This window comes from Pongo abelii, chromosome 11 (genome assembly GCF_028885655.2).
Source record: "Pongo abelii isolate AG06213 chromosome 11, NHGRI_mPonAbe1-v2.0_pri, whole genome shotgun sequence".
Lineage (NCBI taxonomy): Eukaryota > Metazoa > Chordata > Mammalia > Primates > Hominidae > Pongo > Pongo abelii.
The window spans coordinates 141244050-141269916 of record NC_071996.2 but is presented as its reverse complement, the minus strand read 5'-3'; the positions used below and the strand labels follow the sequence as shown (position 1 = coordinate 141269916).

The 25867-nt window shown below is 46.6% G+C and overlaps 1 protein-coding gene across 50 annotated transcripts in view; it reads right to left on the bottom strand.

Annotated features, from left to right (window-relative positions):
• Window positions 1-25867, bottom strand: part of LRRFIP1 (LRR binding FLII interacting protein 1) — a 158683-nt gene that overhangs the window by 56166 nt on the left and 76650 nt on the right. For 23 of the 50 annotated variants that reach the window (XM_054550036.2, XM_054550042.2, XM_054550046.2 and 20 more), the window contains exons 2-6: window positions 16306-16392; window positions 10078-10095; window positions 6537-6584; window positions 4778-4822; window positions 3531-3581 (exon numbers count right to left, since the gene is read on the bottom strand). In XM_054550036.2, the coding sequence (XP_054406011.1) occupies window positions 3531-3581; window positions 4778-4822; window positions 6537-6584; window positions 10078-10095; window positions 16306-16392 (249 nt within the window). Of the gene's footprint in view, window positions 1-808; window positions 848-3530; window positions 3582-4777; window positions 4823-6536; window positions 6585-10077; window positions 10096-16305; window positions 16393-25867 lie in introns of all 50 variants that reach the window. The other 27 variants (XM_063713186.1, XM_054550051.2, XM_063713164.1 and 24 more) reach the window with 5 other exon arrangements.

Here is a 25867-nt window from a genome sequence, read left to right as displayed (position 1 = left end):
TAAAACAAGAATTTACTAAATAATTTTGAAATGCACTGAAGCAAATGAAGCACAAAATGCTTTTAGGTAAAGTCCTTCAGGTGAAATAGTACATAATATGCTACAATAACTTCAGTATCAAATCACTTTAATGCTGAGCTGTGCTTTCTGAGGAGAACTTTTTCTTCCTTGAAGTATAACATTGACAGACTTTTAGAAAGCATAAGGCACAGAAACTGTCAGAGACATATAAGAAGTAATTTTGAGTTTACGTCTAAAGCCTTAGTTTTTGTTACTGGAAGTAGTTTTCTCAAAGAATACTTTCTGGCAAAAAAAAAAAAAGTCAGATTGTATGTTTAATTTGAATGGATATAGATTGGGAAATAATGGATTTTTCATTAGGTAAAATGACTTTACATTTAATTTTTTAAAGGAAATTTAGAGGCTTTGGGAATTCTTGATCTGATTTGAGTTCCTTGAAGGCAGACACTATCTTTTTCATCTTGGTATGCACAGCTGCTAACACAAGGCGTGGCAAACAGCTGGTGCTCAAAGGCCATCTGGTGAGGGAGTGTTCATGCACAGATGCCTGGTCTCCTCCCCTCCAGCAGGATCAGGGCTGCACCCTGGAGGCCCCAGGAGGAAGACTGCTCGCTCCGCAGGGTAAGCCTGCCCTCCTGGCCTCACAGCCCCCCAGGCAAAAACCGGAGACAAAGATGTGCTTGGCTTTTTAGAAAAGCACCCATGAGATTCGTGGAAATACCATAGGTTATTATGTGTCACACCACACAGTTAAGGTCACACAGCAAAGTATATCCGACCATCTCACCCAGGCGTAGGGACCCCCATACTCCAAGTCAGGCTGCGACTGTCAGAAGAAAGATGGCAGAAAAAAAAAAACAACAGAAAAGAGAGTTGCCAAAAGTAAATTTAAAAGCTAAGTAAAACATAAATACAAGCAATCTTTAAAAACTTAACAAAAATGCATTTTTCCATAATCTCTAGGATCTGATATGGATTTACAAAAAGAATTATGTCAGAATGGTAGCTACCACAGAATCCAGTAGCATTAAATAAACTTCCATGGCAAAGGTTGCTATAATTCACGAAGCCTGAAACAGTTTGATAAATCTTATTTCCTCTTCTACGTAATCCATTTTAGTTATGTAAGGGAAAAGGTTAACAGATGCATTGTCGTCAATTTTTCAAAAAGGAAAATTAAAAACTTATGATATCCAAAATCTAGATTTTCTGAGGAGGCATCCACACAAATGCCAGAATGGTATAAATCACCTCCCCACCTTTTTAAGGGTTTATCATCTTTTCTAGTTAAATGAAGAAGGCCTGTGTTTTCAGAGTCAATAAATAAAAGTGACAATCTTATAAGAGAATCAACGATGTAAAAAGTTCACAATATTAAAATACATAAAAACAGTAGAAACTGACCCTGCATAGAAATAGAGCGAGATGCGAGTCCTCACTCTGGGGAGTGCCCTGCTCGGTGGTACAAAGAGGCAAGCATAGAGCCTAGGGCACCCAGCACACGGAGGGCATGCAGCCCACCAGGCCCCTGAGCAGCAGGCACTGGCCTTGTTCCTAAGAACTGTGACCCCACGCAGGCCTCTTCACCACTCTGGGCTTGTTTGGTGCCTATAAACATTAGGAGGTTTGACTCTCATCTCCAGGATCCAAGTTCTTAAGTTCTGAGGAATATATTTCTTTAGATCAAGTACCTGATGGGAAAGTGTCGTGTGGCTGAAAATGAAAATTCTATCCACTTCTTCCCCATCTTATGTACTGTCCTAATGGTGAACCTCCTATAGGACATTTCAGCTCTTAAAACAAATATACTTGATATCTTGGCAAAGAGTGGTGTCCAGCAGAAAGATGCAACTTATTTCTGTTTAAAAATCATTGAAAATGAAATGAATGCTGTTACATAACACCATAATACCAGTTCATATTGCAATGGTTTTCAACTCTTCAGGGTCAGGAGACCCTCTGAGAATCTTAAGAAAGTGAACATTCTTTTCCCAGGAAAATGTAAGTGCACACATCTTGCCTACAATTTCAGGAGGGTGTGGCTCTGAAAATGATGCATTTTGAGAGACAGAGTTTGGGATTCTGTGCCTCTCTCCTATTCTCTCTTGAACCCATATTAACCAGGTTTTGGCCTCAACATTTCCGTTAAAAGTTCTCCTGACAAAGTGACTGACATCCTCTATGCTGCTAAGTCTGAGTTTTCTCCTCTCTTGGTCACTCCCCCTCATCCTTGAAACAGCATTTTCTTCACTGGTTTCAAGGACTCAAGCTTCTCCTGGGCCTGCTCAACAGCTGTGATCTCTGGGCCTTGTCTACAGACTTTGTTAATTGAGCATTGCATTTATTATATTTTGGATCCATAAATCTTCCCTCTTCTGGGGTGAGTGGTGTCAGAGGGTCCCAAGGTAACGGTTACAACGGCATCCCTGAGGCTACGTCTCAGGAGAAGGTTTCAAACAGCAAGGAAACCCTCACAGGGGCCTCACATTTGAACCACAGTTTTTTGGCAAAATCACTATGGATCTGCTTTTGGCACTGCAAGGACAGTGACAAGGACAGAGTCGCTTCAAAGCACAGCAACCATGTTTCACCTCTACATTTTATCATTAGGAAGGGCCAAATTACACGCACACTCAGTGCATGTATAAGAAGTCAAGGAGTAATAGGATTTAATTGCCACAGTGAAGAGAAACAAGCCTTCAGCTCTATGTGGTCCCTAAGGATTAATAAAGCAGAGTGGCTGCTTTGAGATTTATTTATTACTAGCGGTGAGATGTAATTTCAATCCTGTAGTAAAAGAAACTGACATGCTCAGATTAATTCACTGACTTAAAGCACTGAGCAAAACATAGTTTTTCTATTTTACTTCCCCCCAAACTCACACTTTTTTCAAGTATAATTATTAAGGTTTCTGGAATGTTTAAGGAAAAGTCCATATTTGTGTTGATTAACCATTAAGCCTATCAGTGGTGAAAAGATCTAATTATAACTAATACAAGGAAAAGCGGCTGAAGGCAGATCTTACGGATCCAGTCCTGGTCCAGGTTTTCAGCAGGCAGTCTATAGTGGCTATGCCAAAACATTGCTCAATAATAATTAACTTACAGCTACTTTAATAGAGGTTCCGATTTTACCAGGAGCATGGGTGTCAGTGGATACAGACTTACTGAAGGGCAGATGCGCCTTTGCATTCCTGTGGAACACCAATGTGCTGAGACGATTGGGCTAATCAAGGCTTGGGAGCTTTGTGATGTGGGTAAGTATTGAAAAAAAGACGACTTCATCTTGGGAGAAAGAAACAACCAACGTGCCTATGCATATTAATAATCTCTCTACAGCAACGAAGAAACATCCCCCATTGATTTGATTTTAAGTAAGCATCTCATCAGTTAAATATTGACTATCAGACCACGGGGATAATGGAGAAGAAATCAGAATGCGGGGATGAGAAAGTAAAGGGTTTGGACCAGAAACTGTGCCATGCAAACTCCATCATTCTGGTTACTGACCCTCAGGCTTCCACGACTACCCACTGACATGCGCTCGTCTTCATCAGAAGCCTATTAAAAGAAAGGACGAGAACAACCGTGAAGTAATCATACGACATACGTGAAGAACCAGTGCCCGAGTCTCAGGGGGATGCTGGGAACTGATCCCAACCCACAGCAGTGGGGGGGCCAGCTGCCCCTGGACATCTCAGCGGACACCAGTCTAGGTCCTCCACAGCATGGGCTTTGTGGATCTCTGTCTGCCTATGGGCAATATGGATTTAAAGTAATTTCAGGGCCAGGTGTGGTGTCATGCCTGTAATCCCAGCACTTTAGGAGGCCGAGGCGGGCAGATCACTTGAGGTCAGGAGTTTGAGACCAGCCTGGCCAACACGGTGAAACCCTGTCTCTACAAAAAAATACAGAAATTAGCCGGGTGTCATGGCATGTGCCTGTAATCCCAGGTACTCAGGAGGCTGAGGCATGAGAATCACTTGAACCCAAGAGGCAGAGGTTGCAGTGAGCCAAGACTGCACCACTACACTCTAGCCTGGGCAACAGAGCAAGATACCGTCTCAAAAAAAAAGTAATTTCAGGGCCAGGCATGGTGGCTCATGCCTGTAATCCCAGCACTTTGGGAGGCCGAGGTGGGCAGATCACTTGAGCCCAGGAGTTCGAGCCCAGATTGGGCAACATGGGGAAACTCCGTGTCTACCAAAAATACAAAAATTAGTCAGGTGTGGTGGCAGGCGCCTGTAGTCCCAGCTACCTGGGAGGCTGAGACATGAGAATTGTTGAACCTGGGAGGTGGAGGTTGCAGTGAGCCAAAATTGCACCACTGCACTCTAGCCTGGGTGACAAAGCGAGACTCTGTCTCAAAAAAAAAAAAAAAGTAATTTTCATCCAAGTAGTATTCTTTACCTCACGGGTAATATAAATACACAGCATTGGTGTATATTACTATGCAAATTATTTATGGGTATTCAATGGCACAAAAAGCACTACAGCTGTCATGAATATATTAATACTTAAAAATTTCTCAAACACACTCTCCTTATCAAATTTAGGTCAAAATGCTAAAAGCTGAGTTCATAGTCTTTATTTAGGTAATAATATCAGTATTCTATCATTAATAGTATTAGTTAATTTCTTTAAGAGAGGATATCATCATTAAGAGATTTTATATATATTATATATACTTCAGCCACTACAAGTATAAATTAGAATTCAATCAAATTGCCCAAGTAATGAATGAACACGGTACTAACCGATGTGTTTCTTCTGGATCTACGAGAGTAGCGCTCACTGTCTTCCTAACAATGGAGGAAACAGTATGAAAAGGTTAGAGACAGATGGACACAGGAAAAGTGCTTTAAAAAAGGTTAGGTAGTCCCATTGCGACATAATACAGCAGTTCTGATCTAATGTCAAATCAATATTTTCTTTGCCTTCATTTAAAGGCTTCAATTAAACCAGTGGGGAAAAATGATTTTTTCTGGGGTGGGAGGTTCTTAAGCACAAAAATAATTGGCATACTTCATTTTTGTTGTAAAAACAGTGTTTGGGGCAGAAGCTGGGTCTTAATTTTTTTCTAACCTCTATCATCTGGTCCATTTAAATCAATCTACTTTTCCCCTTTGTTTCAGAACCTTACTTTCTTCAGGAAACAGAAGACAAATCATTTCCACAGAATATCCGAAAAGGATGTCACTCTTTCTGCTATGTATTGTGGATTCTAAGACACACACGGTTTTTCACACTTGGACATCTCTGAAGCTGGGGATGTACCTTATAATCCAAGTTGCTCAGTTATAATTAGCATTTTTTCTTTCTCAGTGGTATATAAAACAATGATACAACTTCAAAGAATGTCTAAAGATTGTTTAAATATTTCTTCTCTTTTTTTTCTCTTTTTTATATCACCATGCCTGTGAACAGAAATGTCTTAAGATTTAACAGAAATACATTTATGTCATGTAAGCCTAAAATGATGGTTTGCCTAGGCTGAATGTAATCATATTTTCAATAGAGTAAGTGTGTGCTCTGTATATTTGAAGAGCAAACCTCTTTTATACCCAGTACGTAAGATGTTAGGAAATAATTTTGGATTTTCCTCAGATAATTTTATGTATAAGGAACATTTAATAGGACATTTCCATCGTGACCAGGTTCTCAAATGCTAAAAGCCTGTGATGAAGTCCACGGGGCCAGGCAATAAAGTAAAAGGGACAGGAAGAGGTAGAAGGACTCAGGTAGAGGAACTAACGAGAAGGGCCAGGCCACGCTCTCTCCGGACCAGTGGAAAGCACACAGATTGTGCCCCTCCCGCAGCCTCCCTATGTGGGCGCCGCTGCTTCCTGAGAAAGCCAGGACAGGAGTATCATCAGGGGTGGGCTAGCTCTCCATCCACAGGAAGGCAGAGGGGCTGTTCTAGGAAGCAGGTTGAGAAGGTAAAGGAATTTTCTTACCAAAGACCAGTGGTTTCGGCAGGCACAGCGGACAAGATGAAGAGAGAACCCAACAGCAAATGCAGATAAAGTCTAAATGAGGGTGATGGGGCAGCTGGTCGTAATCATGAGTGAAGGAAATGGAGCATAATGTACCTCTCAGGTTCCAACCAGAGCCTGGTGAGCTGCGACGCCAATGGGAACGTTCTCTGGAAAGTTCTCAAGCCAGGGGCGCATGCCCAGCCCGAGTACTGGTGGAAAGCCCTGTGCTTGAGGAGATCAGGGTGGCTGTGGTAGTGGAGACCTCCCCAAACTGCTGGCTAGGAGACATCAGCAGTCAGTGGCTACTGAACAGGCAAGACCAGGACTGTTTCTAAGCAGGCTGCATTTGGGGATGTAAACAATCAGAGACCAGATGCAGAAATCCCCGGAAGAAAATCTCTCAGTATTAAATTATGGTGCAATAGGAATCTATCTACATAGTTAAACTGCATAAGAATTACATTATAAACCATTTAAGTCTCAACACTTATTCAAGTGGGGAGGGAAGAGTAAAAACAAAATTATATTCAAGGCCTACCATCCACTGCTCGATGTCACCCCATTTTGTATCCAGCCCATAATACTTCTATAGACAGAAAGGAAAGAAAATTAGGCAAGAAGTGAAATTTCTTAAAAAGGCAGTTGTCTAAGGCACTGTTCTGACATGCATTTCCAAACCGCCATCCAGCCATGTGGTGAAGGTAACACGCCAAGGCAAAGCAGTCAGCACCACGCCTGGCTTCTCCACAGGGACCACCACCCGTGCAGTCATGCAGGCTGTGAGCTGTGAAGAGAGATCCTCCCAGCCCACCCCATCCCAGCAAAGCAAGAGAGCCCAGGACGAAGCTTCCCCAGGTGAAGGGCCTTGGCGGAGAGCAGGACAGTAAAGCCGGCCCAGCAGCCTTCACGCCCCCTCCGACAGGCTGCACATGCCTTCAAAGCAAACGCGATGAAGGAATAAAACACCATCTAAGAGAAGCAAAAGCTCAGAGCCATTCCGGTGTTGGGACCTCAGGGAAACCGAGAGGAGAAGGGGAGAAACTGCGTGCTGACACTTGTTCTAGCTGCCTGATGTCTATGCTGAGTCTAGGCCTGTGAGAATTCATAGACTTTGATGTCTTTGTAGCACGCAGAGATGACTGCCACCTACAGAAGAGGTCTTTGTACAGAAGAAAAATATGCAGACCCACAAGTTATGTATGTCTGGAGGTGACGTTAGCTCAGGGGTGTCCAATCTTTTGGCTTCCTTGGACCACACTGGAAGAAGTGTCTTGGGCCACACATAAACTACACTAATGATAGCTGATGAGCTAAAAAAAAAAAATTGCAAAAAAAATTTCATGATGTTTTAAAAAAGTTTACGATTTGTGTTCAGCTGCATTCACAGCCATTCTGGGCTGCATGTGGCCTGCAGGCTGGACAAGCTTGCTTTAGCTTACACTTCCATGTTTTTATCTTGTTCAGTGGTCCAAGTTAAAATGAGAAAAGCAGACTCAGAACGGCTACTGCTGCCACTCATTCAGGGAATCCCAAAGGTAGGTGGGAAGCCAGGTCATGGGCCCAAATAATGGGGTTTTGCTTCTCTCCTTTTTATTTAATTTCCAGTAAGAAAATCAAGAAACAACTAAGCAAACTTCCGTATTATTATAACACAGATGTGAGTTTTCTCTTTATACATTAAAATCTTATAATCAAGAGAAAAAAATCAGGTGCTAGAAATACAAGACCATTTTTGAAATTGTTTTACAATAACCAAAAACATGCTGTTGCTATGTTTGGTTTTGTTTCATTTCGAAGGGTGGCCAGATTTAAAAATACGCAGTTTTCAGATGGTCTTATCTCTTTCTCTTAGAGGTGACGGTAAGTAGAAAATTGGAAGAGCAGAAATTAGGAGGGAGAATTTAACAATACTTTTAAAAATTCAATAACACAAAAAGGACATGAGTACAAAAAGGACAAAAAAGACAAAAAGGACATGAGCCATATCTTTTTCTGTAGGTTATTCCCTTGGAATATAAATTCAGAAAGGAAATAAAAACAAACATATCCCAAAGTCATGTTTTAACTTCAATGTCAGGGAAATGCATCAGCTTAAAGCTATTTTGCATTCAATTAATGTTAGCACCTGTCAAGTTCCAGATTTTTCACAAGTAAAATATGATGCCATCACTCCTCCCTTATTTTTTGGCTTAACTAGAAAGAGGGAAGCAAAATATGTTTTTAGAAGGATGGGGGCTATATAAATTCACAATAAAATTATTTAAATTCCAAAAGAAATCTGTATTGTCAGTTTTTCTGGTTTCATAGATTTCTTTTTGCCCATTATATCTGCACACTCTAACTTGCTCTTTTCATGACAAAGGACCAGTACTGAAAATCTTTCACCTCGTTCATGGGTGGTCTTATAAGTGGCTACTGTAACTGCATTTCCATGTCATTCCTGGGGAGAGAACGCCCCTAGTAACAGCAAGTGCAATTAACTAGTAGTTCCTGGGTTAGCCGGCAGCACTAGCACAGCAAAGTCCAGGAAGGGCAAACATTTCAAATGTCAATCACTACCACGAGCCGGAAGCCATGCGGAGGGAAGCAGGAGCCGCGCTACTTTCAGAAATAGCTTGGATTCCAGAGAAACTGTTCCGCAAAGCAGCTGGCTGGGCCGGAGGTGCAATCGCCGCCTCCTCTCCTTCCCAGACATCTCAGCAATGAGGAAAGCCTTCCCTTCCCTGGGCACACCTTTACTACAAAACTGTGCCTCTGCTCCTCCACTGCGCTTTTCCGGGGCTCCTTCTAGCTTCACATTCTACACAAATTCACATTCTGACAAAGTTCTCACAATGTATCCCTGGCACGTCAGTGAAAAGAAAATAATGTGACCTAGCACGAGAAAGGCATGAATGCAAGTGGAAACGACCAGATAGAGCCCCTCTTCCAGGTTTTGGATGAGAGCGTCCTGCTGTCAGTTACAGGGAGGGCTCCCCGCCTGGCCTTGCACCTGTCCAGTTCTTCCCGAGGCTCTCTGAGGACGACCAGGAACTCCAGCTGCAATATCCATTTCTACACTTGGGCCCTGGAAACACTAGTCAAGCACAAGAGATTCTGGCATCTACTTAACAAATTTCTCTGCACTCTTCGGGACAGCAGCTATGCAGAGTGCAGGGCGCCGGCAGGGAAGGCGATTCGTCATCATGGCCGGCACAGGAATCCAACACAACAGGCTCTTAAATTTACTGCCCGTGCGTTCCGAGGGCCTGTGTGCTCTAACCTCTGAAATTAAGTGATCTTATTCTGATTTTCTCATCCGCTCTAAGAGAAAAATACAGTTGTTGTTCATCTAGAAACTAAATTTATAAAAGGAAACTATCATAGATGTTTTAAGTATCAAACTAAATTCATTTATGGGAAAGACTCCCATGTATACAAATTCTATAAATTCTCAAGGAACTCGCTCACTTCTGACTTCATTTTTGCTAGATCTTGAATCACTGACTTGCTTGTCTTTATTTTCTGTGTCGGGCCTGCCCAGTGTATTTACTTCTAAACCTCAGCTGCTTCTACAAAATACTAGGAAACAGAGAGGCACGTTATTTTATGATCTCTGAGCATTAGGGATGAATGGCAGGTTCATTTTATACTATCACTGTCTTTTTACTCAGATTTTTAAGTCAATGTCTAATAATCTCTCAAAGTGTGGTAATTTGTATGGAATTTTTTAAGTTTTCTAATAAAATCATCTTTTTCTTTCAATACATAATTTCAGAAGGCTATCCAAATTCTGAAATATAATTTTATTTTGCCTTAGAATTACTTTTCTTCTCAAAGAAACAATTTTTACATTTCTTGAGGAAAATGCAGATGACAAAAGCATTCAGTACACAGAAATGTGTCTGACTGTTGCTTTGAGTGGGGCAGGATGAGGATGCAGGCATTCTTGTTCAAACAAATTCATACACAAAGTAGTAAAACACAGTAAGAACTTCCATGTATCTTCACTGCAAGGTGTTATTTCTGAAAGGTGACCAGGCCCTTGGCAAGGAAAAAACAGTACATGCAAGTTAGAAAATAAAGAAAGAAGAGCCTACCTTTTGGACCTGATAGATCTATAGAGAAGGATAAAAGAAAAAAGAAATGTAAAATCCGATTAAAGAAGCAGTAACATCAGAATGAAAGGTTCTGTAAGTAACTAGACATATGAATCAAGCCACAATGAATACCAGTAAAATGTGAATAAGAAAACATGTGAGGTCCCACTGACAAGAGTTTGTAATTTTATCACTTACTTCACATTCCATTGTAGATACATTGGGGAAATAGGGGCATAGCCACACGAATCTTACCAAAAATACTGCTATTATTCTAATACAGAAGTCTGTAAAACCTATTGCCATCAATGAGAAAATGTACTTCCTTCGTCTTTAATTCAGAATTTCTTTTTGCAGTAATAAAAGTTTAACCAAAAAGTACAGAAACTTAATTGGAAAGTTAACTGGTCAAATTCACAAATAATGAAGAAAGAGGCTTTGATGTTCTGATTCACACAGACACACACAGAATAACAGGAAAATTCCAGCTAAATGGAGTGACCATTAGAATATAACAGAAATATTCCTAAAAGAAGTTATTATCATACATTGACATATTCATTTGCTTCAGAGGTTTCTTTTAATTTTGTAGTAATCACTAGATAAAACTGAGATAGCTACTCATTTTCATTCATTCATTAAGACATTTATCATATCAGGCACTATTGAAGGCACTGCCAAAACTGCGAGACCAAGAAGTTGGCATTTCTAGTCTTATATGGGGGAACACATGTGACTATATCCAACAATATGACTGTAAGAAACAAAGCATCTCTAACCAAAATGTTTATCAAGTCAGTAGCAAGAAAAGAGACACCCCTGGTCACCATTTTTTTCCATCAGTGTAGGTTCTCCCTAAGAAGTTCAAGGTTCACTTGAATTTCCCAAGAACATGTACATTATTCTCCCCTAACAAATCCGTTAAAAAAGAGCTCATATCCTTTTAAACAGATCCCGGAACACAGCTAGAGTAAGCTGTAGTGGGTTCTCGCCGTCTGTGTGCTGAAAAGAACCATTCAAGAAAGAGCTCAGGGTGGGCTGGAGCTGGGCTGGAGCTGGCCTGGAGTCTGATAACGCTGCGGGGACAGGGCTGCCCCTGACACTGGTGTCTCCTCGCCACCTCCCCTCTCCGTACATGCTCCATGCTTCCCTTGGGGGATACCAACCCCAGTCAGCTTCCTGCCCTTCTTGGTGTTCTCAGAGTGGCCCCCTCAAGAAAACCCTGAGCCTGCTCAGAAACGCCTGCATGCAGGTGGGGTGGCTTGTGACCCAGATGAAAACAGGGATCAGGTTTCTCAATTTTTACACCAAAGTATCAACCCTACCCTTTAAACACTGGTCTTCCAAAACGTATTCATTTCCCCTTAATCAACAACTTAAAATGCCAGTGCCCCAAGCTACCAGACTGTATAACCTCAAATTGTGTTAGCTGGTTCTAATAATAGCCAGGCCCAGAGATGTGATATGCAAAGAAGAGTGTGAGGGAGGTGTCATCAGCGCACCTTCCTAAATCCTCCAGGCACGACCTGAAGACGTACAAGCTCAGACCCCACTAGCTCGACTCACTCTTCCCTCTGGATGCATACACAGATGCTCACGTGTGTGAGCGCACATGCACACAGGTGCACATGCACACAAACATCCACATGCACACACACGAATGCGCGCGCACACACACGAGTACATTCCTCCTGGCCTCTGCCCCACCCTTTGGGTCACACAAAAGCACAGCTAGGTGAAAGCTACTGATTCTGTATTTATAGAAAATTCTAAGAAAATTGTATATTTTATGTTTCATATTCCTGTGCCTCAAATTCTTCACCAAGGAGAACTTTATTTTTCAAGGCATGCTTCCACTTGGAAAGTGACTAGGATTATGTTGATCATTCTGTTTCCCCCTTTGCTGTGGGTGCCAGCATCCTCAACGCGAACTTCAACCCCATGGTCCACGGATTCCCTCCATCCTCCACTCTTACTTGTTTTTATTGTTGGCTACAGAACTGATTTCGAGACAGAGGGGTGTGCTAGGAAGACCACAGGCTTTGTATCTGGTCAAATCCAATTTGAATCTTGGCTTGGCTATTTTCTTGGATTTGGGGAAAACTGTGTATCTCCCTAAGGCCTGTTTTCCTCACCTGTAAAGTTTGGGAAGATGCCCATCACCGACGGCAGGTGACAGCTCCAAGCCCAGCTCTGCCACACGGCCCCCCGCCCCAGGCTTCTCTGACTAGTCACAAAATACACATCTATCTTAAGATCTTTCCATCCCTCTTTTGAAGAAGCAGACATAAACTTTAAACACAAATGCTGTCGCCTTGCAAAGACCCTAAATTCATGAAGGCGCCGTTGCCGCCATTAGGAACGCGTGCTGCGCTGGGCTGACTGGGCTGGCCCTTCCTTGTCTGGCTCTCGTCTCCCAGGGCAGCTTCCTGTCTGCCATGTCCATCCTCTGCTGCCACAAAGAGTGGCTTCCCCCCCCAGTAGAGCTGCTTCACTCGGTGTCCTCATCACCATCTTGGCCACGTTCATTTCTCTGCCCCTCCTGACATGTCCCCCACCTTCCCAGGCTCTCATTCCACAACCTGGTAAATTTGGGTGGCTCTGGGTCCTGGTCCGTGACCAATCCCAGGCAGGAGTCCACAGCCGCACCCACGACGCCCGTCCTGTGTCATAGCCGCAAGCCACGGTTGTGAGGGCAGAAGTGCAGGCATCAGTGATGAGGAAGCCGAGACTGCAGATCCACAGAAGACCATGCAAAAGGTGACATTGGCCAAAGGTGCTGCCCGCAAGGGACACCACCCCCTCCTCTGGTCCCTGCTGTCTGAGAGCACAGACAAAAACCACCACTCTCAGTGGCGGACGTTCCACTGAATTTGCAACAGGACGAGATATTTTGACCCCTGTGACCCCCTGAAATATCTTTATGATAAAACCATGCTGTAGGGAGAAGAATTTCAAAATGTGAATGCCATCTACTAAGCAAATGACATCTGTACTCATGCTGAAGAAGGCAAACCATGGCGTTTTACGTCAGACTTCCCAGGTTTCATCAGATGTTCTCCGCAAGGCCTGTGCTCATCAGAAGCATCAGTGAGGGCTGCTCTGCACCCCTTTTTTATGACACTAAAATTAAATGCCCAAGACTTGGTTTCCCATCTGGAGTAGCAACTACTTTTTATTTTTTGACTTTTTGAAAGAGATAGGGGTCTCATTATGTTGCCCCAGCTGGAGTGCAGTGGCTACACACCGGGACAATCATGGCCCGATCATTGCTTCAGGCTCCTGGGCTCAAGCAGTGCTCCTGCCTCAATGTCCTGAGTAGGTGGGACTACAGGTGCATGCCACCATGCCTGGCTTATTTTTTATTTTTCTTTTCGTGTGGCTTGGAATATTACAACAGAGATGCGGGAGTCCAGCAACAGATGGTTCTTAAGCTGCACAATTAAAATGCAACAGAAAAGGGCTACCTTTGAATCAAAGGAATAAAGGGATGCTTTGCTTTTAAAGGAGGCCATTCAAATAGATGACTGCTTGCCTTAATTCATCTTAGTTATTTTTTAAATCAAGAACTTTTGCCCAACAACTTTGTAACAAGCTGCTTATATCAATATGTATATGTTTAAATCAATTCTAATTGGTTATATCTTATATCAATATGTATATATTTAAATCAGTTCTAATATGGGGCGGGTGTGATGGCTAACACCTGTAGTCCCAACACTTTGGGAGGCTGAAACGGGGGAATCACCCGAGGTCAGGAGTTGGAGACCATCCTGGCTAACACGGTGAAACCCCATCTCTACTAAAAATGACAAAAAAATTAGCCGGGCGTGGTGATGGGTACCTGTAGTCCCAGCTACTCAGGAGGCTGAGGCAGGAGAATAGCATGAACACAGGAGAGGGAGGTTGCAGTGAGCCAAGATCATCCCACTGCACTCCAGCCTGGGCGACAGGGCAAGATTCTGTCTCAAAAAAAGAAAAAAAAAAGGATACAATCAATATGTTTTTATCTAAATGTTTAATTTGGAAGATGTATGTACATGCTATGTAATTCCTTTTTCACCTTGATTTTGTAGAAATTCTAGGTTTGTATTCTTAATGAAAGTAATTTTCCTTACATCTACTGTACATGAGAAAGATGATGAAATGATGACGGATGCCATCATGAAGGCCGAGCAGGGCCCGCTCACAGCTTCACGGCCATCTGCGTCCTCTGGGCCCTTGGCTCTGCTGTGACAACAGAGCTGAGACACAGGAACTATGAACAGGGCAGAGCAACCGTGCAAAACCTGGCAGAGCAACAAAATATTTTGGGAAATTCTTTTTACAACTCTTTTACGATCTTAATAAAAAAAAAAAGACTGAGGTCCTACTGGGGAGCCAGGGGAAGTGAATTAAAACTGGATGAGTGTCGGAAGGCCACGCATTAGCCAGAGGGGGGTGGCTTTTGGCTCTGGAGAACGAGGCAGCCGTCCGCTCACACGGTGGTGTGTCCTAAGAAACAGTGGCCACTGCCCGCCAAATCAACCACCTGCCCACCTGCTGCTATTGTTTCTAAAACAGAAGGAAGGGGCCAGCAGTGTCCCGCACACAAGGAGTTTGAGAGTGTCCACTGAGGTATGAACACATTCTACAGAGACACTGATACTGGGCAGTGTGAAAAAGCACTTGAGATTTTGTCGTTTAAAATATATATATTTAAGCCAGGTGTGGTGGCTCATGCCTGTAATCCTAGCACTTTGGGAGGCCAGGAAGTCAAGGCGGGAGGATCACTTGAGATCAGGAGTTTCCGACCAGTCTGGCCAACATGGTAAAACCCAGTCTCTATTAAAAATACAAAAATTAGCCAGGCGTGGTGGTGCACACCTATAATCCCAGCTACTTGGGAGGCTGAGGCATGATAATTGCTTGAATCTGGGAGGCGGAGGTTGCAGTGAGCAGAGATCATGTCACTGTACTCCAGCCTGGGTGATAGAGTAAGACTTGATCTCAAAAAAAAAAAAAAAAATACATATACATATTTAAAAACCAGTTCAGAATAAAAGCACTATTCCTTCTAGTGGCTTCTGGTACTGCTATGGATACCCGAGCTTGAGTGTGCAGGACAGTTCCCAGGGCTCGGTGACACTGCCCAGCCTCTGCATGCAGGTTTCTATATGCAGCGGCAAACTCCTAGCAGCAGAGAGCAATGAGCACGTTAGACCTGTGGCGGGGCCCCGACCCTGCAGGGAATGTGGCCAGCTTGGTCTTTGCTGGGAATGTGGCGGAATCTACAACCACCGTAAGAGAATCTGGAAATTCAGATTTTTATTGGAAATCTCACTGGTTTTAAACACTGGCTCACCTTTTAAAATTTGGCTATGTAAGCCAAACAAGAACCTGTGTATGAAAATCAACCCTGGGGAAGGCAGCTGGTTACTTCTGTCTAACAAAATAAATTCAAATCTTCTTAAGAAGAAAAGCTCTTGGGGGTGGGCTCGGTGTGGATGGTCCCTTGGCCCCACAGGGCATGGCCCATGGGAGAACATGGACTGAGTGGGGTCTCAGCTTCTATGTCTCTGAGGTCACAGAAAAAGTCCCACCATAACTGTGAGTTAAAGAACCCTCCTGCTGTCAGAAATGACTCCTAGCTCCAGCTCAAGATGATGAAAATAACTTGCAAATGGCTTGGGCAGGTGTGTCAACACATTGCTAGCCATTTTCCCAGGGAGGAATTTTTTCCCTGGCTGTTTCATCCATGTGTTCATTCCCGTCTCTCTATCACACATGGGCTCTAGATATCCTGAAACCTGGAGCCCGCGTGTGATCAACACTGTACAAACCACGGGGGACATATTTTTAAATAAAACAATTTGGCCAGTTTTTCTCATTAATCCGTTCTTCTTTTCCACTTTAATCCAGAGGATCTAGATTCTAGTACAACAGTTAGACCTTAAAGCTCAGACCCTGAACATTTTGGCTCCTCGCAGCTAGAAACGACGATCTTCACAGGCAAGAGGCTTCTAAGCCCCTCTCAGGAGCCAGCAGGTCTGAGCAGGCACGCCTGGTATCCGTGCTATGTGCACTCCTGGCCTGACCTTGGGCAGAAGTCACAGGCGCAAACGCACTCCGACCGTGAGCAACGTGAGACAGCCAGGTGCATCTGCAGCAACAGGTGCCTGCACTTGCACCCTGGGCCGAGCACGCAAATCACTGTGAAAAGACCCAACAAGGAGCCCCAAGCGTTACCTCCTTCTGCTGCCGCTCCAGCTCCTTCATGCGGATCTCGCGAGCCTCCGCGCGGGCCGCCCGTTTTGCAGCGAGCCGGGCCTCCGCCTGAAACGGACAGGACATCTTATTAGAGGACAGAGCAGCGGGCACCTTCCCAGTACAGGGTCAGCAGTGATGATGCGGAAAGAAAATCTTGTTCAGAGTTTAACAGATATACAGCAATAAATTCCAGATTCATAGACTAAAAGGGTGGTCAGGAGCAACAGAAATAGTTATAAGAACTGCTACCATTTATTAGCCCCTTACCACATGCTGGGCAGGAACTATTCTAAGAGCTTTATGGATATGATGCCATGGACTCCTTGCCTCATTAGGCTGAGACTGTTACCATCCCCAGTTTAAATATGAGGGAACGAAGGCACAGAGAGGGTAAGTAACTTGCCTGAGGTCACACAGCCTGTATGTAGGTGGCAGGGCTGGGCAGTCAGCCTCCTTCTGGAGCTCTGACAGAGTGTTAACAGCTGGATGCTACTCCAGGTTTCCAGTTCAACCCCTCGCTTTACAGAGCGGAAAGTGGAGGCCTGGAGAAGCTGCCAGACCCATCTGAGGTCATAGGGCTGGTTGGCGTGGAGCTGGGACTGTAATCCCAGTGAACTCCTGTCCAGTCACTTCTCAGCACACATGCACCCTCAGCTTCCCCTTAAACACAGCCATACTGGGAGTCCACCTTTTCCCAACACAATGAAGACCATAGCAGAACGGTTCTAGCTGTTGGAGTCCTTCCTCGCACTAAAAAATCAGCCTCCATATAGGTATTTTTCAGCTTGTAGCTGTTCTGCCACATTCTGCTGTGTGAGAACGTTTCAAATGCTTGAGCAGGAATGGACATGATGCTATCGAGCCTGGCATCTGAACTGTTTCTACAAACAACTTACAAGTCATTTTACAAACTGCATGCGTATCCACTGTTTCATGTGATACCACAGCCTAGTAAGCTCGATGGCATAAGTATTACTGAATGCAGGTTTTCTGGTATCAAACAAACCCCACCCTCTTTCTACTTAAGTGTTTTTTGAGAATACGTCTGTAATCCTTCCACCAATGGTTCTATAAACACAGTTTTCAGACGTCTTGCATAATCTTTTTATTTTTTTTCTTCCTTTTTTTTTTTTCTTTTTCCTTTGGGGATGGGGTCTTGTTCTGTTGCCCACACTGCAGTGCAGTGTGTGTGTATTCACAGGTGTGATCACAGCTCACTGCAGCCGGGAACTCCTGGGCTCTAGCAACCCTCCTGCCTCAGCTCCTGAGTAGCTGGGACTACAGGTTTGCACCACCACAACTGGCTCCTAGATAATATTAAAATGGGACTTCCAAGGTGGCCAGCAAGCTCCTGGCATGGGGGCGGTCCTGACAGGGACGTCCATCTCTCCCATCCTAGACTTACACTATATTACAGATGTACCTTCTTTCTCAATTTTAATCTAAGTTGCAAACTGGCCACACTTGATCTGTCGTCTTGAGGTTGCCTGGCTTGTGTCCTCATGAGGAATTTGTTCTATTCTCTTGGCTCCTTTATCAACCCACCCCATGTCTTTCAAATCAAGGGGTGTCAAAAATCACAACTGCATCAGGATTTTGATACCTTGTTGCCATTTTCAATTTCCAAGACCATATTACATGGTGTGAAGGGCCTCTTGGGGCCAGGCTAGGCGTGGTGGCTCAGGCCTGGAATCCCAGCACTTTGGGAGGTGGTGGCAGGTAGGATCTCTTGAGGTCAAGAGTTCAAGACCAGCCTGGGTAACATGGTAAAACCCTGTGTCTACTAACAATACAAAAATTAGCCAGGTGTGGTAGCACACACCTGTGGTCCCAGCTACTTGGGAGGCTGAGGTGGGAGGATCACTGGAGCCTGGGAAGTTGAGGCTGTAGTGAGCTGTGATTGTGCCACTGCACTCCAGCCTGGGTGACAGAGTGAGACCCTGTCTCAAACAAAAGAAAGGCCTCTTGGGTCTATATAAAAGCAAAGAGGGAGGAGACAGAGAAGGAAAGGCATTAGAGTGACATCCTACAGCCCTACCAATGGGCCAGCAAAGTGACCAAGGCCATGCCAAGTGCAGCCCTTCCTGGTAAGGCAGGTGGCTCTGTGCCATTGGCTCAGTTTCTAAGCCAGTACCGAGCAGGTATGAGGTTTCACAGCAGCCACAGCCCACCAGCTTGAGGGTTGAGGGGGCGGAGGAACAGAGAGGAGGGGCCGGGAAAAGAGAAGGAGGCCATGCAGGAAGAGGAGCAGAGGGGTGAGATGTAAGAAAGAGGAAAGGGTTGGCGGAAAGAAGGGCCACCAGAAGGGAACAGAGGGAGAGACAAGTGCAGTCGGTCGAATTCTGGGTTGGTCCCCAAGACTCTGGTGTACACACCCTGCATACCCCTCTCCCACTGTGTGGGAACGTGGAATTCTGGGTTGGTCCCCAAGACTCCCACCACTAGTGTACCTGCCCTGCATACCCCTCTCCCACTGAGTGTGTGGGATCATGGACATAATGGATGACACCACTGTAATAGGCTGTATGACATGGCAAAGAGTATTAAAAAATAATTAAAATCCTTCGTCAGTTGACTGCCTTGCTCAAAAGACAGATTATCCTGTGGGCCTGCCTTAATCAGGCGAGCCCTTTAAAAGAGGGTCTAGAAGTCAGTGTCCTTGCTGGCTTTGAGAAAGCAAGCTGCCCAGTGGGAGGGGCCTCGATGAGCTGAGAGCAGCCCCTGGCTGACTAACGCCAGCAGGAACAGTGACCACAGTCCTACAACCACAAGGAACTGAATTCTTCCAACAAACACGTGGCTCAGAAGAGGGGCCTGAACTCCAGAAAGACTCCAGACTGGCCGACACCTTGGTTGTAGCCTTGTGAGACCTGAGCACAGGACCCAGCGAGGCTGAGTCCAGGCTCTTTTTTTTTTTTTTTTTTTTTTGAGACAGGGTCTCCCTCTGTCGCCCAGGCTGGAGTGCAGTGGTGTGATCACAGCTCACTGTAACCTCTGCCTGCCAGGTTCAAGTAATTCTCCCACCTCGGCCTCCCGAGTAGCTGGCACTACAGGGCAAGTGCCACCACACCCAGCTAATTTTTGTATTTTTTGTAGAGACAGGGTTTTGCCGTGTTGCCCAGGCTGGTTTCGAACTCCTGGGTTCACGCCATTCACCTGCCTCAGCCTCCCAAAGTGCTAGGATTACCAGCATGAGCCACTGCGCTTGGCCAGTGTGCCCAGACTCCTGATCACAGAAACTGTGAGATCATAACTGTGTGTTATCCTAAGCTGCTGAATTGTGGATATTTATTACACACTAGCAGATAACAGAAGGAGAGGAGGTCTGAGGTGACTCCTGCTCTCACAGGGCGAGTATCTCTGTGAGCTGAGTGGGGTCCCAGGCACCTGCATGCCCACCCACTTCCCTGCCTGCCTGCTCAGTTCCCCACCCTATTCTAGCTTAGCTCTGCTTGGGTCTGGCCAAAGGTCCTTGCTGAGCTCACCTGCCTGAGCATGCAGTATTGCACCTGCTCCAGACTCGCAGGCCTCCAAAACAATGCCCTGTCAGACCCCGCTGCTCTCAGGGGCCTGCCCTCCATCCAGGAAGAGGTTCCCATCATGGCCCACCTTCAGCCTAACAGGTCTACCCTGTCCCTTACTTGGGGATAATGACATTTAAAGACTAAAAAACAATGACCTTTGCTGGGAGGCACATGGGCTTGGGTTGATAAAGGAACCCCACGGATGAATCATGTTAGGGCATCAATTCCTTGTGAGGACACACGCAAGCCCACCTCCAAGACAGGTCAACTAGGGCGATCTCCACCTTACATTAGAATTCAGAAAGAAGTCCATTTGTCACTGAATACAATTCCAAATCCTTGCAACCCCCGCCTCCTAGAACATCTACACCCCTTACGATCCTCACATGACTATCTGTGGAAAACAAAGTGCTGGCAATACCAGAAGTGGCAACTTCGTTTACAGGCAATTCCTGGAATCTGCCTAACTCAACACCAACAAATACATGAGCCAGCATTTAAACTGGCACAAAACCTATGCATGACCATCTTCACGAACACAAAACCACACACTTAGCCACAGAATAACTCTTGCCACTCGCTTAAGATGCCTGAAAGAAAATCCGCAGAGTTGGCCAGGCGCGGTGGCTCACACCTGTGATCCCAGCACTTTGGGGGACCGAGGCGGGCGGATCACCTGAGGTCGGGAGATTGAGACCAGCCTGGCCAACATGGTGAAACCCTGTCTCTACTAAAAATACAAAAAATTAGCCAGGCGTGGTGGCGGGCGCCTGTAATCCCAGCTACTTGGGAAGCTGAGGCAGAAGAATTGAGTGAACCTGGGAGGTGAAGGTTGTGGTGAGCCAAGATTGCGCCACTGCACTCCAGCCTGGGCAACAGAGCGAGACTCTGTCTTGGAAAAAAAAAAAAAAAAAAAAGAAAGAAAGAAAAAAAGAAAATCTGCAAAGTTTCAACAAAATTCTTCCCCAAATAGAGACACTGCGAAGAATGGCACAGCAGCCTGACAGGGCACAGCAGATGGCAGACGTCGGGGAAAGTGCTGACTATGCAGGCAGGGGTTCTCGGGGATCAGGGCACCTCAGGCCAGTGCTCCGGTGGTGCAGGATGAATCCTTTATCGACTGACACTGTTGTAAAATATAAAATCTCAGGACGGGCCACAGCCATGTCAGACTGTTTGCAGAGTTTCCGAATACGGCCTGTCACTTTCTGTGAGTAGCCTGTGGGCTGACCATGGCCCGTGGAGGCCACAGGAACGCACCGTGCTGTGAACGCACTGTGCTGTCTCAGCACTGCTTGAGACAGTGGGAGGGATTTCCAAAATGCGGTTTGGGTGCCCAGTCTCCCGGGAAACAGGCAAAGCGCCTGGTGACAATGTACATGTGATGAGGACCACATGCGGGAAGAAACATGTGGCAGGGGCGGGGGCTGCTCTGGAGAACTTGACCCAACCCCGGGGGGCTGGGGAAGGCGTCCACAGGACAGGAGCCCTAAGCCGGACCCTGAAACAGGACGAGCAGAGCCGGGGTGGCTGCGACCAGGGGCTGGTGACAAGGAGTGCAAACGCCTGGGGTGCAGACCCTCGCCCTCAGCCTCCATATCTGGAACCTCGTCTTGAAAGAATTCAGAACCACTGAAGGGTCTTAAGAACACAGCGGAATCTGACTTTTGTTTTAGAAACAGGGCTCTGATAGAAATGTGGAGAGCAGGTATGGGGTGGGGAGAGCAACAGGAAACCAAGGAAGTGAGTTGAGAGGCTGCTTCCAGCATGGGGACAGGAACGGGCTGGGCTGCAGAGGATCAAGCCCAGTGCCAGGGTCCGGGCCCGTGGAGTTTAGGATACAAAGCAAAAACTGCAAAGGGCTTCAGAGAACTCAGGAGACGAGACTGCTCATACCCCAAACGGCCTGCCAGTTGAGTCATTCTTTCACCGCCATCCAAGCTTGCTGGATCCTCCACTGATTAGATTAGAACAGCGGCTTCTTGGCATGGCCCTCGCTAGGGTCCATGGGGGCTGGTCTGTCCCTACCCTACAGGAGCCAACAGGGAAAGAGCAAGCACTCGCCCGCTCCTGGGGTCCTACACCCTGAAGCCTCCTTTCTCTGCCCATACAATCTTTGGTGAGATACTAAAACATTTAGGAGTACAGTGAAATTATCTCCCTCTGACTTGTCTTCAAATAACCTGGGTGGGGTGTAAATGGCTGTAAGCTAACAATTGTTGAGGCTAGGTAGTGGGGGCACAGGGCTCTTTAAACTGTTGGCTCAGTCCCACCCCAGATCTGGGTTCCTACAAGCCCCTCCCCCTGCCCCCTCCTTGCCCAGCATGTGGAGTCATTCAAGATAAGGGCCCCTGCTGTGCGGCAGGCCATGCACAGCTGGGTCTGGTTGCTGTTTCATAATAAAGAGCAAAAATTTAAAAAGAAAGGAAGGAAAGAAATGAAAGAGCCCCAAAACCAAAACTCATGCTTTCTGCTGCTGGAAGGTGGCCCTGCTGCTGGGTTTTGCAGCGCTGCCCCCACCTTGTCCTCTCTCAGTTCCTGCTGCAGCCTGCGGGGTTAGGATGGAGCAGAGGGAGGAGCTCCTCTGACAAGATCCAGGCTCCCTGGCTTCTCAGGAACGCCCGCAATGGTTGGTCCAGAGCCATTCCTGTTCAGAACACACAGCCTGGCCCTTTCCCTGGGATCCCACCCATCCTGGCCAGGGACCCCACAGACAGAGTTTTCAGGAACTGGTTCTTAGAGCAAGATAGTCTTTGAGGGTGGGGATGGCTGGGAAAAAAAGATTCCATTTACTATCAAAGTTGCCCTTGTCTTAACCCTAGAAGGCCGAACCTCAACTCGAGTTCTACTGTTGCGTCTTATTTTACCATATGTGAATATGACAGCCCTCTGATAGGGAGGTGGTGTGTATGGTGATAAGAGATCTAAAAATACACAAGGAAGCACAAGTATGACCCCCAGGGCCTCCGAAACAAATGGCTAAAAAGACAGCCAGGCTCTCCCAGCCACATCGATGCCAGCCCCACAGCCTGCTGTGGAGCCCAAGTCTATGGGGGCACCTCCCTGGGAGCCCCATCTGCCAGGCGCCCGGCCCACAGGCCAGCTGGGGAGACAGGCACCAAAGTGACCCTTCTCCCCCTGCAGGGTCTTCTCTGGGCTGCACAGACCCATGCGTGACATCTCGGGAGCCAGGCTGAAGAGGCCTGCAGAAGACTGCGTGAAGAAGTCACCATCCCCATCCCGAGCCACAGATAAAAGCATATGTTAGGAGGTGCTTTGCAAAGGGACCCCACAGCATGCAGAGGGCCCTGAGGGGCTCTAGTTCTAGACACAACCACACAGCAGAAACGGCTTCTACCGGGGCAGGGCACACAGGGCAGTGAGGTAAACAGTCTAACCCATGCCTGTTCTTCCAGGGACCCCCCACAGGCCTCCCGCTCAGAGCCCCAGAGATTCCCAGCTGCAAGAAGACAGTCACCCAAAGATAATGGCCGTCCCTTCTTCCGGGTCAGGGAACTCAGAGACAGCCCAGCTCAGGCTGGGGGTTGAGGCCAAGGAGAACCAGAGAGAGAAGAAGTTATTGACCAGGACACAAGGAGAAAGCCCCAGCGGAGCGCAGAGCGGAGAACCCTCCCACACGCCCTCCTGGCCTAGCCCACATGTGCTTCCATCCTCGCATGCCTCAGCCTGTGCTGGAGGTGTTGTAGGCAGCGGGAGTACTGCCTAAGGGTGGGGACAGCCCAACACCCTGAATCCCAATTCCAGTGGCATCTGGGGCTCTAACAGCTCTAATGGCATTTGTATCTTTCTTGTGGCTCCTACCAGATCATCACGTGGTCTCCTCAAAGAACAGAAACACAACCAACACTGGTGGGGCAGGGGCCCTGACTGCTGGCAGAGGGACAGCAGGTGCCGCGGGAGGCTCGCTGGGCAGCTTGCTTCAAAAGCCCCACACTCCTTCAGGGGATCCTGGCACTGCTCGTACATTTCCCGAGCATTGAAGCTTTTCTGGGATTCCAGCCTAGTGTGGAATTACAGATTCCAGGGCCTCTCACCCCGCAGTCACAGGAAACGTTCTTACTCTGCTTTTAAACTCTGTGGTGATACCCTAGGGGTCCAGAATTCTACACAGAAGCTGGAAGGGGTTTATGAGCCACAACTTTAGGGCAGGCAGTTCCTGAGAAATACTCTGACGTCACTCCTTCCACCCAAGCTGAGAAGGCCCTGCAGCCTGTAAAGCACCGCATGTGAACCGGAGGCGGCTCCCACCTCCCCCCGCAGAGCCCAGGGGAGACCCAGGGCACACGGCTCATGTGCAGATTCGTGGCTGCCATGCCCGCCGTTTGCCAGGAGCCTGTTGGCGCACATTAGGGACACCCAGTGGGCCAACGGACAGAGGACTGGACCATGAACAGCAGCTCTCCTCCGACGTCAGGTGGAAATGACACCCCATGGGGCTGTGCAGGGAGAGAAGCCGTTTGCCAGCTGTAAAGCACTCCGCTAACAGGAGGAAGTTCTCCTATTAATTACACACATTCATTTTAGCCTCCAGGTTTTAGCATCAAGCAGAGAAGTGAAAAAGCAGCAGCCTTATTTTTCCAGGCCCCATGATATGTCACCAGTCTAGTTTATAACCTTTTTGGAAAAGTGTTAAGGATGTAATTCAAGTTCACTCATGTGAATGTAACAGGAATATGATGCAGCCGAAGCCTGAAGTGGCCACAAAGACCAGTTTGTTCACAGACAAGCAGGGGCCTCTGTCCTTGTGCGATTCTTCCCCTGAGCTAAGAAGGAATCAAGCTCCTGGAGGGGCCGTGGTATACCCAGGCTGTGATACTGGATCCCTTCCCTGAGCCACCTTGCCATAGAAAGTGGCCACAGCCACCAACTTTTGTTTTCTCTGTAAACCCCCCAACCCTCAGATGCAGCGGCCTCTAAAAATAGTTTGCCCAAGTGGGCCGGGTGATGTCCTCCTGCACAGACATGGACAAGAACGGATGGCACAAGGCTAGCACCTCCGCAATGCAAGGGAGGCTGGCCTCGGCTCCGTGTACCCACCACCCCGTTCCCCCCAGAGGCCGTGTGCACTGTATCTCAGTTCCAAAAGAAATGCTCATGTGGGCAATCTCACGAAGTCCCCCAGGAACCACAAGGGAGCCTTCCCTACGGCCATGACTGTGAGAACGATCGTTACCAGGCACAGGGCACTCCGGGGTGGCAGCTGGCAGTGGTGGGAGTGTTGACTTAGAGGCCATGACTGTGAGAACGATCGTTACCAGGCACAGGGCACTCTGGGGTGGCAACTGGCAGTGGTGGGAGTGTTGACTTAGAGGGCATTTTGGAAATGTTGGGGGGATTCGGATGTCAAAAAGATTGGGAAGAAGCTAAGGGTATTGGGGCGGGGGGGGGCAGGGCCAGGTCGGCCAACCATCCCACATTCAGACACGCCTGCAATGGGAAGAACTTTTCCCTTGACTGCTCAGGAAGATAGAAAACCACTGTTTTGGCCAGGTGCGGTGGCTCACACCTGTAATCCCAGCACTTTGGGAGGCCGAGGCAGGCGGATCATCTGAGGTCAGGAATTCAAGACCAGTCTGACCAACATAGTGAAATCCTGTCTCTACTAAAAATACAAAATTAGCCGGGCGTGGTGGCGCATGCCTATAATCCCAGCTACTCAGAAGGCTGAGGCAGGAGAATCGCTTGAACCCAGGAGGTGGAGGTTGTAGTGAGCCGAGATCGCACCATTGTACTCCAGCCTGGGCGATAGAGCGAAACTCCATCTCAAAAAAAAAAAAAAAAGAAAAGAAAAACCATTTAATTTTTGGATTTACAAACTGATTGCAACTTACATATAAACTCAAAATATGTTTTACACAGTTCAAATATACATGAAATATTCCAGGAATGCAATCGACATGGAAATTGAGGGAAGATGATACTTAGCTTTGTTCAGAACTTTCCTGAGAGTTAGTCAACTTTTCAGAATGTCACGTCATAGACAGCAACATGAGGGG